The following is a 14,498-nucleotide window of genomic DNA, read 5'->3' on the forward strand; positions in this document are numbered from 1 at the left end:
CCATTTGTTGTGTCATGGAATCTTTTACGTCCACTTTCGAGTGCAGATGGTCCCTCAGTTTAATGTCTCATCTGAAAGATGGCACCTCTGACAGTGTAGCACTCCTTCAGTACTGCACTGGAGTGTCAGCCTATATTTTGTGCTCAAGTCTCTGAAGAGGGACTTGAACCCACAACCTGATGACTCCACGGCCGACACCTAAGATGATCTTGATTGCAGAATAAAATGATCACTGAAAAGTGAATAGATAGAATGGAGTTGCAGCTGGGGCAGAAAGAGCTGATGAAGAGAAAACTCTTTAAGTTTTTGAAAACAGGGAGGAAGGTGGTAAAGTGGAAGGAGTTTCAAAAGGGAGAGGCACAATAGCAGAAAGAACAGCCATTTATGGTGGAGCAAGGAAGACAAGGAATGGGGAGTACAGCAGTATCAAAGGACTGAAGGATGTGAGTTTGGGGATAGAGGGTGGAAGGAAGTCAAGGCAGGATACGACTTGGCCATGAGAGCACTTGGTGGGGATGAGGATCTTGAAATAGGATTAATTAATGACCTCATAGTTAAGGCGCCCCTAGGTAGCAGTGACCTTAATATGATTGAATTTTACATTCAGTTTGAGGGAGAGAAGTGTAGTATTTTAACCTTAAATAAGGGCAATTATGAGGGCATGAAAGCTGAGCTAGCTAAAGTGAACTGGCAAATTAGGTTAAGCGATAGGTCAACAGAGATGCAGTGGCAGACATTTAAGGGGATATTTCAGAAGACACAGAATAGATACATTTCAACAAGAAAGAAAAATTTCAAATGTGGGATCCGCCATCCATGATTAACTAAAACAGTTAAAGATAGTATCAAACTTAAAGAAAAAGCCTATAATTGCACAAAGATGGGAGGCAGGTCAGAAGATTGGACAGAATATAAAAAACAGCAAAGAATAACTAAAAGGTTGATAAGGAAGGTAAAATTAGAATACGAGAGAAAGCAAACTAGAAATATAAAAACAGATAGTAAGAGTTTCTATAGATGTTTTAAAAAGAAACAAGTTAACAAAGTGAGCTTTGGTTTATAGAAACTGAGTCTGGGGAATTAATAATGGAAAATAAGGAGATGGCAGATGAATTGAACAGGTATTTTGCATCGGTCTTCACTATTGAGGATACAAGTAACATCCCAGTATTAGCTGTAAGTCAGGAAATGGAAGGGAGGGAGGAACTCAAGTAAATTACAATCACCAGGGAAGTGATACTGAACAAATTGTTGGAGCTGCGGGCTGACAGGTCCCTGGGTCCTGATGGACTTCATCCTAGGGTGTTAAAAGAAGTGGCTAGTGAGATAGATGCATTAGTTTTAATTTTCCAAAATTCCCTAGATTCGGGGAAGGTTCCATTAGATTGGAAAATAGCAAATGTAACTCCTTTATTCAAAAAGGGAGGGAGACAGAAAACAAGAAACTACAGGCCAGTTAGCTTAACATCTGTGTTAAGGAAAATGTTAGAAGCTATTAGTAAAGACGTTATAGCAGGGCATTTAGAAAAATGCAAGGTAATCGGGCAGACTCAACATGGTTTTGTGAAAGGGAAATCATGTTGAACCAATTTATTGGAGTTCTTTGAGGGAGTTACATGTTCTGTGGATAAAGGGGAACTGGTGGATGTATTGTACTTAGATTGCCAGAAGACATTTAATAAGGTGCCACATCAAAGGTTATTGCAGAAAATAAAAGCTCATGGAGTAGGCATAAATGGGTCATTTTCTGTTTTGCAAGATGGAACGAGTGGTGTGCTATAAAGATCTGTGCTGGGGCCTGAACTTTTGACAATTTATATAAATGACTTAGATGAAGGGACCGAAGGTATGGTTGCTAAATTTTCTGATGACACAAAGATAGGTAGGAAAGTAACTTGTGAAGAGGACATAAGGAGGTTACAAACGGATATAGTTAGGTTAAGTGAGTGGGCAAAGACCTGGCAAATGGAGTGTAATGTGTGAAATTGTCCACTTTGGCAAGAAGAATAAAAAAGAAGCATATTATCTAAATGGTGAGAGATTGCAGAGCTCTGAGATGCAGAGGGATCTGGGTGTCCTAGTGCATGAATCGCAAAAGGTTAGTATGCAGATACAGCACGTAATTAGGAAAGCTAATAGAATGTTATCGTTTATCGCGAGGGGAATTGAATACAAAAGTAGGAAGGTTATGCTTCAGCTATACAGGGCACTGGTGAGACCACATCTGGAGTACTGTGTACAGTATTGGTCTCCTTATTTAAGGAAGGATGTAAATGCGTTGGAGGCAGTACAGAGAAGGTTTACTAGACTAATACCTGGAATAGGTGGGCTGTCGTAAGAGGAAAGATTGGAGTATCCGCTGGACTTTAGAAGAGTAAGAAGCGACTTGATTGAAACATATAAGATTCTGAGGGGTCTTGACCAGGGTGGATGTGGAAATGATGTTTCCCCTTGTGGGAGAATCTAGAACTAGGAGTCACTGTTTAAAAATAAGGGGTCGCCTATTTAAGGCAGAGATGAGGAGACATTTTTTCTCAGAGGGTCGTGAGTCTTCGGAAGTCTCTTCTTCAACAGGTGGTAGAAGCAGAGTCTTTGAATACTTTTAAGGCAGAGGTAGATAGATTCTTGATAAGCAAGGAGGTGGAAGGTTATCAGGGGTATGTAGAAATGTGGAGTAATCAGTTCAGCCATGAACTTATTGAAAGGCGGAGCAAGCTCGCAGGGCCGAGTGGCCTACTCCTGCTCCTAATTTGTATGTTTGAAATTGATTCATCAGTGGATCCTAGCAAGAATAAAGGCAATGGAAGCAGCTAAGGACAAGGCAGCAGCATTCTAAATCGAATTGCTGTTTGTGGCGGGTGTAAGCAGGGAGCTCAGGTAGGAGAACATTAGAGCAGCCAAATCTCAAGGTAATAAAGGTGTGATTGTGACAATTACTCCCAGAAAAATAGTACAGTTTCCAAATAGGAGTTTGTAAGGTTAGAGGTTCTGCTGAGGGTATATGAGCAGTTAGGGACTAAATTAAAAAGCTGAACCAAAAAGGTAATAATCTCCGGATTACTACCTGAGCCACGAGCAAATTGGCAAAGGGTCAATAAGATTAAAGAGGTTAAATGCTTGGCTCAAAGATTGGTGTGGGAGAAAAGGGTTCAAATTCGTGGGACATTGGCACCAGTACTGGGAAAGGAGGGAACTGTTCCGATGGGACGGGCTCCACCTGAATCATGCTGGGACCAGAGTCCTAGCAAATCGCATAACTAGGGCTGTAGATAGGGCTTTAAACTAAATAGTGGCGGGGGGGTGAGGGGGGAGGGTTCAGTTGCATGGAAAAACAGGAAGTTAAAGGAGAAGGTAGGAGTGCAGGTTAGTGGTGAGGCTGATTGTTACCAAACTGCAAGAAGTATACTGGTTAAACCAGAAGAGTGAAATAATAAACAGGTGAATAAAGCATCAGTGCTGAGGGACAGGTTAGGGGGTATAGCCCAAATAAGAGTTCTATATACAAATGCATGGAGTGTAAGGAATAAACTAGATGAGCTGCAGGCACAAATTCAAATGGAAGATTATGATGTGGTGGCCATTGTGGAGATGTGGCTGCAGGATGGTCGGGACTGGGAACTAAATATACCTGGTTATAAAGTTTACAGGAGGGACAGAGAAAATGGCAGAGGGGTGGAGTAGCTGTACTGATTAGAAATAATATCACCTCATTGGTGAGGGAGGATATAATGAGGGGAAAACATCCAGTGGAGACCTTATGGGTGGAATTGAGGAACAGAAAAGGATCTAAAACTGTAATAGGTGTTGTGTATAGACCCCCCGGTAACAGTTCTGAGATGTTAGATTGTATAAATGCACAAATTAGGCAAGTGTGTAACAAAGGCGGAGTAGTATTAATGGGGGATTTTAACTTGCACATAGATTGGGAGAGGCAGACTAGCACCTGTCAGAAAGGTAGTGAATTTCTGGAATGTATCCGGGATAGTTTCCTACAGCAATATGTCCTAGATGTAACAAGGGGACAGGCAATATTAGATTTAGTTATGAGTAATGAGACAAATTTAATTAGTAGTCTAATTGTGCGTGAACATTTATCAAATAGTGATCACAACATGATTGAATTCAAGGTAGCATTTGAAAGTGAAAAGCACGAATCAGCTACTAGAATTTTAGACTTGGGTAAGGCTGACTTTACCGGGATGAGACAGAGACTGTCCACGGTAAACTGGGCAGATTTGTTAATGGGTCAAACGATTGAAGAACAGTGGAGAATATTTAAAGAAACATTTAACGAAATACAGAGCGAGTATATACCCCTGAGAGGAAAAAGCTCCACTTCACAGAAAAAATAGCCATGGATAACTAAAGAGATTAGGGATAGCATAAAACAAAAAGAAGAGGTTTACAAAAATGCAAAATGCAGCACAGATCCGGCCAAATGGGATCGATACAAAGACCAGCAAAGGGTCACAAAGCAGCTTATAAGAGCTACTAAAAGAGATTATGAAAGGAAACTTGCAAGGGACATCAAAATCAATAAGAAGAAATTTTATAGTTACGTAAAGGGAAAGCGGGTGATCAAGAGCAATGTAGGCCCACTAAAAGCTGAAACTGGAGATATTGTCATTGATAATGGGAAAATGGCAGATCTTGCCTCAGTATTTACAGTTGAAAAGGAGGATAACTTGCCGGAAGTCCTGAAAAAATTAATAGCCGATAGGGGACAGGGACTTAATACAATTAACGTAAGTAAAACATCAGTAACAAAGAAATTAATGGAACTAAAGAGTGAGAAATTCCCAGGACCTGACGGTTTCCGTCCGAGGTTGTTAAAGGAAGTAGGCGAGCACATTGTAGATTCCCTAACTATAGTCTTTCAGAGTTCCCTAGATTCAGGAGTGGTCCCTCTGGATTGGAAAGTTGCACATGTCACTCCACTTTTTAAGAAGGGTGAAAGGGGGAACCAAGGAAATTACAGACCAGTTAGCCTGACATCTGTGGTGGGCAAGTTGCTGGAGTCTATAATCAAGGATAGGGTGACTGAACACCGAGAAAAATTTCTGTTAATCAGGGACAGCCAGCATGGATTCATGACGGGAAGGTCATGCCTGACAAATCTCATTGAATTTTTTGAAGAGGTGACTAAGGTAGTGGATAGGGGAATGTCTATGGATGTTATTTATATGGACTTCCAGAAGGCATTTGATAAAGTCCCACATAAGAGACTGTTAACTAACGTTGAAGCCCATGGAGTTGAGGGCAGATTATTGACATGGTTAGGAAGTTGGTTGAGTGGTAGGCGACAGCGAGTGGGGATAATGGGTAAGTACTCCGATTGGCAGGATGTGACTAGTGGTGTCCCGCTGGGGCCTCAATTATTCACATTATTCATTAACGACTTGGATGATGACGTAGTAAGTTATATATCCAAATTTGCTGATGATACAAAGTTAGGCGGCATTGTAGACAGTCCAGATGACAGCATAAAATTGCAAAGAGATATTGACAGACTAGATGAATGGGCAAAACTGTGGCAGATGGATTTCAATGTGGGCAAGTGTGAGGTTATCCATTTTGGACCAAAAAAGGATAGAGCAGGGTACTTTCTAAATGGGAAGAGGTTAAGTACAGTGGATGTCCAAAGAGACTGGGGGGGTTCAGTTGCATAGATCTTTAAAATGCCACGAGCGAGTGCAGAAAATAATCAAAAAGGCTAATGGAATGCTAGCCTTTATATCTAGAGGATTGGAGTATAAAGACATAGAGGTTATGCTGCAGCTGTACAAAACCCTGGTTAGACCCCACTTGGAGTACTGTGAGCAGTTCTGGGCACCACACCTTAGGAAGGATATATTGGCCTTGGAGGGAGTGCAACGTAGGTTTACAAGAATGATACCTGGACTACAGGGGTTAAGTTACGAGGAGAGATTACACAAATTAGGCCTGTTTTCGCTATAATTTAGAAGGTTAAGGGGTGATCTGATCGAAGTCTTCAAGATATTAACAGGAATAGACAGGCTAGATAAAGATAAACTATTTCCACTGATTGGAGATTCTAAAACTAGGGGGCATAGTCTAAACATTAGGACCAGACCATTCAGAAGAGATGTTAGGAAGCATTTCTTCACGCAAAGGGCGGTAAGAGGTTTGGAACTCTCTCCCACAAACAGCAGTTGAAGCTAGAACAGTTGTTAATTTTAAATCTGGGATAGATAGATTTTTGTTGAGCAAAAATATTAAGGGATATGGGCCAAAGGCAGGTATATGGAGTTAGGCCGTGGATCAGCCATGATCGCATTGAATGGCGGGACAGGCTCGAGGGGCTGAATGGCCTACTCCTGTTCCTATCTTCCTATGTTCCTATGCAAGCAGAATAGATCATTACATTGCAGATTCGTTTCCTTGTGTCTGACACAATTCCTGTTCTTATTTTGTCGCACAAAATTTTAATTTTTTTGTAGGAGGTGTGATTTGCTGAACCGTGGTTTATCAGGATATAACACAAAATGGGCCCTAAATGTTCTGCCAAAGATTATTACTCAACCTACTAACCAAGCAACCATTGCTGCTGTTGCAGTCTTTTTTGGGGCAAATGACTCCACTTTGAAAGGTAGGCATTGTATGCAGTACCTCTACTCTCAGACCTCTGCTGTTACAACGTTAGTGTGTGCCTATTGGAAGTATCCCAGTTACTCAGCTGGTAGGAACGCTACAAGGCTGGTTTGAGCCAGAAGCAAGGTCCTGAGTTTGATTCCCAGACTCTGCTGTTAACTGATCCTAACTGGATATGATCGTAGTCGTTCTTCAGTTGACCGCGAGGAGAAAATCATCTATAGTGTTCCCATTTTTGATTGCCATCCAGTGGCTCCTGCAGCAAAATGTTAGTGCACATTAGGTGAGAACAGGATTGAGTTGACTGCCAGGGCCCATGGAAACGTGAATAAACTGCAAGTGTAATTTTTTCTTCAGCCAATTTTCTCCCCTATCATCCTCCTCTCCTGAAGAATGAGATACAGTTCCACAGCTGCTGCATTCTTTATGTATGAGCCTAGATGTTGGGTGTCGATAGGCTATTTGACCTTGGTGGCGGGAGGGGAGATGGGGGGGAGGGGAAGAGGGAGTCTTATTGGACTGTCACAGGCGGGCCCAATACTGTCCTAATCTGACTTTTACCTTTGCTCACTTCCAACATGAATTACTGCATAAGTGATCAAAAGCAGGAACCTTGGCTGTTTTTTCTCTCCATAACATAAGGATGCTGAGGCCCAGCTGTAAAAGTCCCTTCCACATTACTGGCTGGGGAACAGCTTTCCTAGCACAGACCAGGAATTAAATCCTGCATCAGCCAGCCACTGTAAACAACCACTAAGATGGGGGGGGGGGGGGGGGGGGGGGGGGGGAGGAGCGAAATGCTGACTTTTTTCTTCTAGTATGCATATATTGTAAACGGATGGATTTCCCCACCCTAACCCCTTAAACTGAGCAGAATTCCCATAAAATTATAAAAAGTGAGTGATGAGGTTTAAAGATTTTTCACTACTTAGTAATAATTGTGTCGAAAGGATTTAAAACTGATTTCTTACATCTCCTAATGACTGGTTATAAAGAAGTTTTGTCTTAGGCTCAAGAACAGATTACCAAAGGAAATGAAAGGGAGAAGAAAATGATTGATAAAAAGTGGTGAATTTTTCAAACCAAACCTATTCCAAAGTAAAATCCATCAACCTGAAGGCAGTGTGGAAAATTAAGATAATTTATCAGATTTTAAAATATTTTTGAAAAAATGTTGACATGTAGGAAGATACTGTACCATAAACTAGTGTCTGTTCACAAGAAGTTGCATCAAAGTGAAATTAAGTTATTTTATTGAAAAATTGAATAATGGAGTTCATTGCTTCAGGAATAGTTTTGAGTTTCATTGCATGACTTGCTCTCTGTTGGTTTATCATCTACCACACCACACATGTAACTTGTCCTTTTTGGTTTGTGACTAGATGTGAACCCAGTGCAACATATTCCTCTCACTGAGTATACTGAAAATCTGAAACGTATAATCCAATACCTGAAATCTATAGGCGTTTGTGAAGAAAAGGTGATCATGATAACACCACCTCCACTGGATGAGTCAGCTTGGGAAAAGGCATGCATTACCAAGGGTAATGGAAACATTCACACACACAATCAAAAAAAAACACTTCACTTAGTAAATTGTGAGTCATTAGAATATGTAATGATTTGAGCACAATAGGGATCTTCTTTGATTGTTACTGGATAGAGAACAAAGCAGATGAGAAATCAATCTCCTGAGCGACACTCCCACCTTTGTGTTCAAATACCTGTTTGGATTAAGCTTTGAAGTTCGCATAAAATGAGAAAGCATATTACTTATTCATTTAAAAAAATACGTAATTTCAATGGCTAATTCTACACCACTCCCGTTGTGTCCCTATAAGTGTAATTACATAAGCATAAATTGTGAATGTAGCAATTTTGGAAAATTATGTATGATAACATTTCTTCTCTCTTGCTTTGCTTTCCTTCCCTCCCTCTCTCTGTCTTCCTCCTCCTCTCCCCACCCCCCCCCCCCCCCCCCCACCTTTTCTTTTCCCTTCCCTGCCCACAAACACTTCCTTTTTAGGTTCTCCTCAAATAGGCCTCCTTTCAGTACTGCTTCTGAAATGGCTGCACTAGGATCTGGGGTTGATTTCCTCCTCTCCCACCACTCCCCCTTTCCACCTCCTATGGAAGAGAGTTCTTTGCTATAACTCACAGATATTTCAGCTGAAACCAAGAGCTCTTCAAAAGATCATAGAATGTTACAGCAAAGAAGGAGGCCATTCAGCTCATCGTGCCTGTGCTGGCTCTTTGAAAGAACTATCCAATTAATCCCACTGCCGTGATCTTTCCCCACACCCCAGCAAATTATTTATTTCCAAGTGTATATCCAAGTCTCTTTTGCAAGTTACTATTGAATCTGCTTCCACTGCTCTTTCATGCAATACATTCCAGATCATAATTACTTGCTGCATAAAAAGATCTCCTCATTCTGTTTCTCCTGATGTTCCTGCCAGTGGAAACAGTTTCTCACTATCTACTCTATCAAAACCCTTCATAATTTTGAACACTTCTATTAAATCTCACTTTAACCTTCACTGCTCTAAAGAGAACAGTGCAAGTGGGAAGATGATGAAGTATGTCCATTTCAGACTGATTAGTGAATGTATCATGTTAGGGTGGCAGCATTGGCTCAATGGTAGCACTGTCATCTCTGAGTCAAAATACTGTAGGTTCAAGTCTGGCTCCAGAGACTTGAGCACGTAATCTAGGCTGACACATCAGTGCAATGCTGACGGAATCTTTCAGATGAGACGTTAAACTAAGGTCTCTCGATAACCTTTCTGCTGGTACAACCAGGTGCCACATTGAGGGCTCAAACCACTGTCTGGAGGTTGACATCCTTTTCAGTTCTCCTGTGTCATGCCTAAGAAGCTGTGCTGGTTCTGTGGTCGGCCTACCTGGGCAAGTCACCAGCCTCGGGTACAAACAGATGAATCATCTGGAAATTTTCCTTCTTCAGCCCTCTAAAAGTAAGCAAATTCTAAAGGGAATGCTAGGCAGAGGGTGCTTTTGGTTAAGGAAGACCATATTGAATGTTGTGTTTTAAAAAGCAACTAAGGGTTGCAAGTTTTAGTGTCAATTAATATGAAAATTAAGCAGTGCTACCAGAGTAATGCAAGGCAAGGAAACAAAAAATGACCCATAAACTAGATCTTGCAAATCCTAACAAAGCATCTGCCAGCAAAGCTTTAAGGAGACAAACAAACATACTTCTGCTGGCTGTGTAACTGCAAGGGCATGCTGTAGGTTTGGTTTTCCAGTTTTAATTAAAAAGGAAGAATCTATTATGGTGATGTCACCCACTGATGCAACGTGTCAGGAATTATTGGGCAAAAAGAACACCCACGATGCATAAAATTAAAGACAATAAGGCTCAGAGCAGGGTGTAGCACTGACCTCCTGCACTCTTAGCAAAAGCCCAATGGAAAAACCTGGGAAAGTCCTACTTTCACCTTCCCTTAAAAACTGATACAAGATATCTTTAAGCATCTTTGCCATTTCCTCACTCAATTTCAGGATAGACCCTTACATCTCCAACTAGTTCCACCTCTTCTGTGACTTACCTTTTGCCTCATTTGTGCTTACAGAGAGTTTTCCTATTTCTTTTTGTGGTGATCTGAAAGTATTCTTTCAAACTCCCCCAATCTACCACTTTATTATCCTCTTTTACTTAGCATAGGCCTCTCTTTTAAATCCTATTTTTGTTCTATTTACCAATGGATATTTAGGAAGTGGTTGTTGTTTGTCGGAATGCTGTTAGAGCCATCTTGTTATTAGTTAAACAGGAAATTTGTAATGTCAAGGTAAATTAAGAGCAAGCATGGCCACTCCAAGGCTCTTTAGAGGAGTTGAGTTTCCCCTATTTCCAACTTTCCCAAAAATTTGAGGATTGACCAGTGCTGGAAAAATGAAAAACTTAAAACAAAAAACTGTGAGTGTATAAGTGGCAATGGTTTGCACAACAATGTTTTGGAAATTCCACTCTATAAATTGCCCAATTGCTGGGGGAGCTCTGTGCAGATGAGTGCAAAACTATTACACTAGTTGTTTTCAGTGTCTCCACCCCTCAGCCTGGCAGCAGGCATATTTGTTTACCATTTTTGTCTCTGGTAGTGCACCACTTCTGTTTGCACTGCAGGCAGAGGTAGCCCTGCTGTTGGTGGCATAGTTAGCCTCACCATTGCTATCTCTGACACCCAGTCCACCAATGCTTTTAGAAACATAGAAAATAGGAGCAGGAGTAGGCCATTCGGCCCTTCGAGCCTGCTCCCCCATTCATTATGATCATGGCTGATATCCAACTCAGTAACCTGTTCCCGCTTTCGCCTCATACCCTTTGATCCCTTTAGACCCAAAAGCTATATCTAACTCCTTCTTGAAAACATACAATGTTTTGACCTCAACTGCTTTCTGTGGTAGCGAATTCCACAGGCTCACCACTCTCTGGGTGAAGAAATTTCTCCTCATCTCAGTCCTGAAAGGTTTACCTCGTATCCTTAGACTATGAGCCCTGGTTCTGGACTCCCCCTCCATCGGGAACATCCTTCCTGCATCTACCCTGTCAAGTTCTGTTAGAATTTTATAGGTTTCTATGAGATCCCCCCTCACTCTTCTGAACTCCAGCGAATATAATCCTAACTGACTAAATCTCTCCTCATACGTCAGTCCTGCCATCCCAGGAATCAGTCTGGTAAACCTTCGCTGCACTCCCTCTATAGCAAGAACATCCTTCCTCAGATAAGGAAACCAAAACTGCACACAATATTCCAGGTGTGGCCTCACCAAGGCCCTGTATAATTGCAGCAAGACATCCCTGCTCCTGTACTTGAATCTTCGCGTTATGAAGGCCAACATACCATTTGCCTTTTTTACCGCCTGTTGCACCTGCATGCTTACCTTCAGCGATTGGTGTACGAGAACACCCAGGTCTCGCTGCTTATTCCCCTCTCTCAATTTATAGCCGTTCAGATAATAATCTGCCTTCCTGTTTTTGCTACCAAAGTGGATAACCTCACATTTATCCACATTATACTGCATCTGCCATGCATTATCCCACTCACTCAACTTGTCCAAATCACCCTGAAGCTTCTCTGCATCCTCCTCACAACTCACCCTCCCACCGTTTTGTGTCATCTGCAAATTTGGAGATATTACATTTAGTTCCTTCATCTAAATCATTAATATATATTGTCAATAGCTGGGGTCCTAGCACCAATCCCTGCGGTATCCCACTGGTCACTGCCTGCCATTCGGAAAAAGACCCATTTATCCCTACTCTTTGCTTCCTGTCTGCCAACCAATTTTCTATCCATCGCAATACACTACCCCCAATCCCATGCGCTTTAATTTTACACGCTAATCTCTTATGTGGGACTTTGTCAAAAGGCTTCTGAAAGCCCAAATAAACTACATCGACTGGCTCCCCCTCATCAACTCTACTAGTTACATCCTCGAAGAATTCTAGTAGATTTGTCAAGCATGATTTCCCTTTTGTAAATCCATGCTGACCCTGCCCGATTCTACCACTGTTCTCTGTGCTCAGCTATTATATTATAATGTAGTGATGCCTAGCAGCAAGCCTATAGTATAAATGGGTTATAAAGCTTGAAATTATTGATTCTGAAAATTTATCTAAATCTGTATGCAACTAACATTGCTATTACTCCATGTGTCGTAAATTCTGTAGATTCTAATATTGTAGAACTGCACAGCATATGGCTGCTGGGGACTAGCTATATGTTCTAGTTGAGTGTTAGATTTTCTATATACTTGTTTTGCCTGAGAGGCATGCAGTGTAGTACTAGGAGAGGCTGCTTACTACTGTCTGTCATTTTTAGGTGGTAAATTGGACAGATGTAATTCAGTAACAAAGCAGTACGCCGAGGCCTGTGTCAAGGTAGCAACAGAATATGGGACAGATGTGCTTGATCTCTGGACCTTGATGCAAATGGAGAATCGGGTAAGGTGCACTGTGAAAATTTTGTAGTGCTTAACACTTCGAATCTGTATCTTTGTTCCTTGCAGTTTTTAATTTAGTGTAATTAAAATAATCATCTGGATACAGCACATTTATTTATTATACCAGCATTCATACAAATAACAACCATACATAGTTTACCTACAAGCAACAGCCAAAATGCACAATATCGCTGTGTTTTATTCAGATCAATTGATAGACCATTAGATAATGTAAACAGATTCACTATTTTTATATTTAACACAACAACGGTGCTCTAATGACTCAGTTGAAAATGTGGTGCCAAGTGCGCACTGACCTATTTGGATCAGGATGATCCTAGATTGAGTTCCTGGTCTGTACTGAAATTGCTAATCTCAGTTGTGGTGATCGTTCAGATGCTGGAAAACACTTGGGTGCCATTGGTGCTCCTGGATTGAGCATCCCCCCCCCCCCCACCCCCCAACTTCCCCAGGGGTGTTCAGGACTTAGTGACAAATAGCCTGAGTCTTCAGTCACAGCAATAAAATTATTTTAAAATGTTTTTAAAGAGTGGTGACATATGTGTAATCCATGGCAATTTCTTTTTTTAAAACTGGGATGAAATGTGTGTTAAGGGTCGAAACCCATACTGCAGGCTTCAACTAAGTTTGGATATAGTAGAGCTGGAAAGGAATGATAAATGATAGACTGCATTTGTTGACAACGCTACCGCTAGGGGCGCTGTTGTGGCACATGCGCAAATGCAGCATGTGCCACTAAAATTGGTGGAGTAGCAGATAGTGAAGGGGACTGTCAGAGAATACAGCAGAATATAGATAGATTGGAGAGTTGGGCAGAGAAATGGCAGATGGAGTTCAATCAAGGCAAATGTGAGGTGATGCATTTTGGAAGATCCAATTCAAGAGTGAACTATACAGTAAATGGAAAAGTCCTGGGGAAAATTGATGTACAGAGAGATTTGGGTGTTCAGGTCCATTGTTCCCTGAAGGTGGCAACGCAGGTCAATAGAGTGGTCAAGAAGGCATACGGCATGCTTTCCTTCGTCAGACGGGGTATTGAGTACAAGGGTTGGCAGGTCATGTTACAGTTGTATAAGACTTTGGTTCGGCCACATTTGGAATACTGCGTGCAGTTCTGGTCGCCACATTACCAAAACGATGTAGATGCTTTTGAGAGGGTGCAGAGGAGGTTCACCAGGATGTTGCCTGGTATGGAGGGCGCTAGCTATGAAGAGAGGTTGAGTAGATTAGGATTATTTTCATTAGAAAGACAGAGGTTGAGGGGGGACCTGATTGAGGTGTACAAAATTATGAGAGGTATAGACAGGTTGGATAGCAAGAAGCTTTTTCCCAGAGTGGGGGATTCAATTACTAGGGGTCACGAGTTCAAAGTGAGAGGGGAAAAGTTTAGGGGGGATATGCGTGGAAAGTTCTTTACGCAGAGGGTGGTGGGTGCCTGGAACGCGTTGCCAGCGGAGGTGGTAGACGCGGGCACGATAGCGTCTTTTAAGTTGTATCTGGACAGATACATGAATGGGCAGGAAGCAAAGAGATACAGACCCTTAGAAAATAGGCGACATGTTTAGATAGAGGATCTGGATCGGCGCAGGCTTGGAGGGCCGAAGGGCCTGTTCCTGTGCTGTAATTTTCTTTGTTCTTTGTAAAACGTCACAGACTGCGACTTTAGGCAGCTGCCAGGACTAAAGATAGCGCTGCTCAAATAATCACATGGAGGCAACCTAACAAACACATGTGAGCACACAATGGCGGAGTGAGAGAGGGAGCGAGCCGGGGCAGGGGAGCGAGCCGGGGAGTGGGCGAGCGGCTGGCCCGGTGACGGAGGGGAGCGGAGCGGGCCTGGTAGGAGTGGAGCGGCCGGCGAGTGGGCGAGTGAACGGCCCGGTGACGGAGGGAAGCAGGGC

At 42.1% G+C, this 14,498-nt stretch overlaps 1 protein-coding gene across 4 annotated transcripts in view; it reads left to right on the forward strand.

The window, feature by feature from the left end:
* The window catches only part of iah1 (isoamyl acetate hydrolyzing esterase 1 (putative)), a 53,271-nt gene that overhangs the window by 9,994 nt on the left and 28,779 nt on the right, over positions 1 to 14,498 (forward strand). For all 4 annotated transcript variants that reach the window (XM_068022413.1, XM_068022415.1, XM_068022416.1 and 1 more), the window contains exons 3-5: positions 6,462 to 6,610; positions 7,995 to 8,156; positions 12,456 to 12,577. In XM_068022413.1, the coding sequence (XP_067878514.1) occupies positions 6,462 to 6,610; positions 7,995 to 8,156; positions 12,456 to 12,577 (433 nt within the window). The remainder of the gene's footprint in view (positions 1 to 6,461; positions 6,611 to 7,994; positions 8,157 to 12,455; positions 12,578 to 14,498) is intronic.

The sequence above is a fragment of the Heterodontus francisci genome, chromosome 3, assembly GCF_036365525.1.
Source record: "Heterodontus francisci isolate sHetFra1 chromosome 3, sHetFra1.hap1, whole genome shotgun sequence".
NCBI classification, from domain to species: Eukaryota; Metazoa; Chordata; class Chondrichthyes; order Heterodontiformes; family Heterodontidae; genus Heterodontus; species Heterodontus francisci.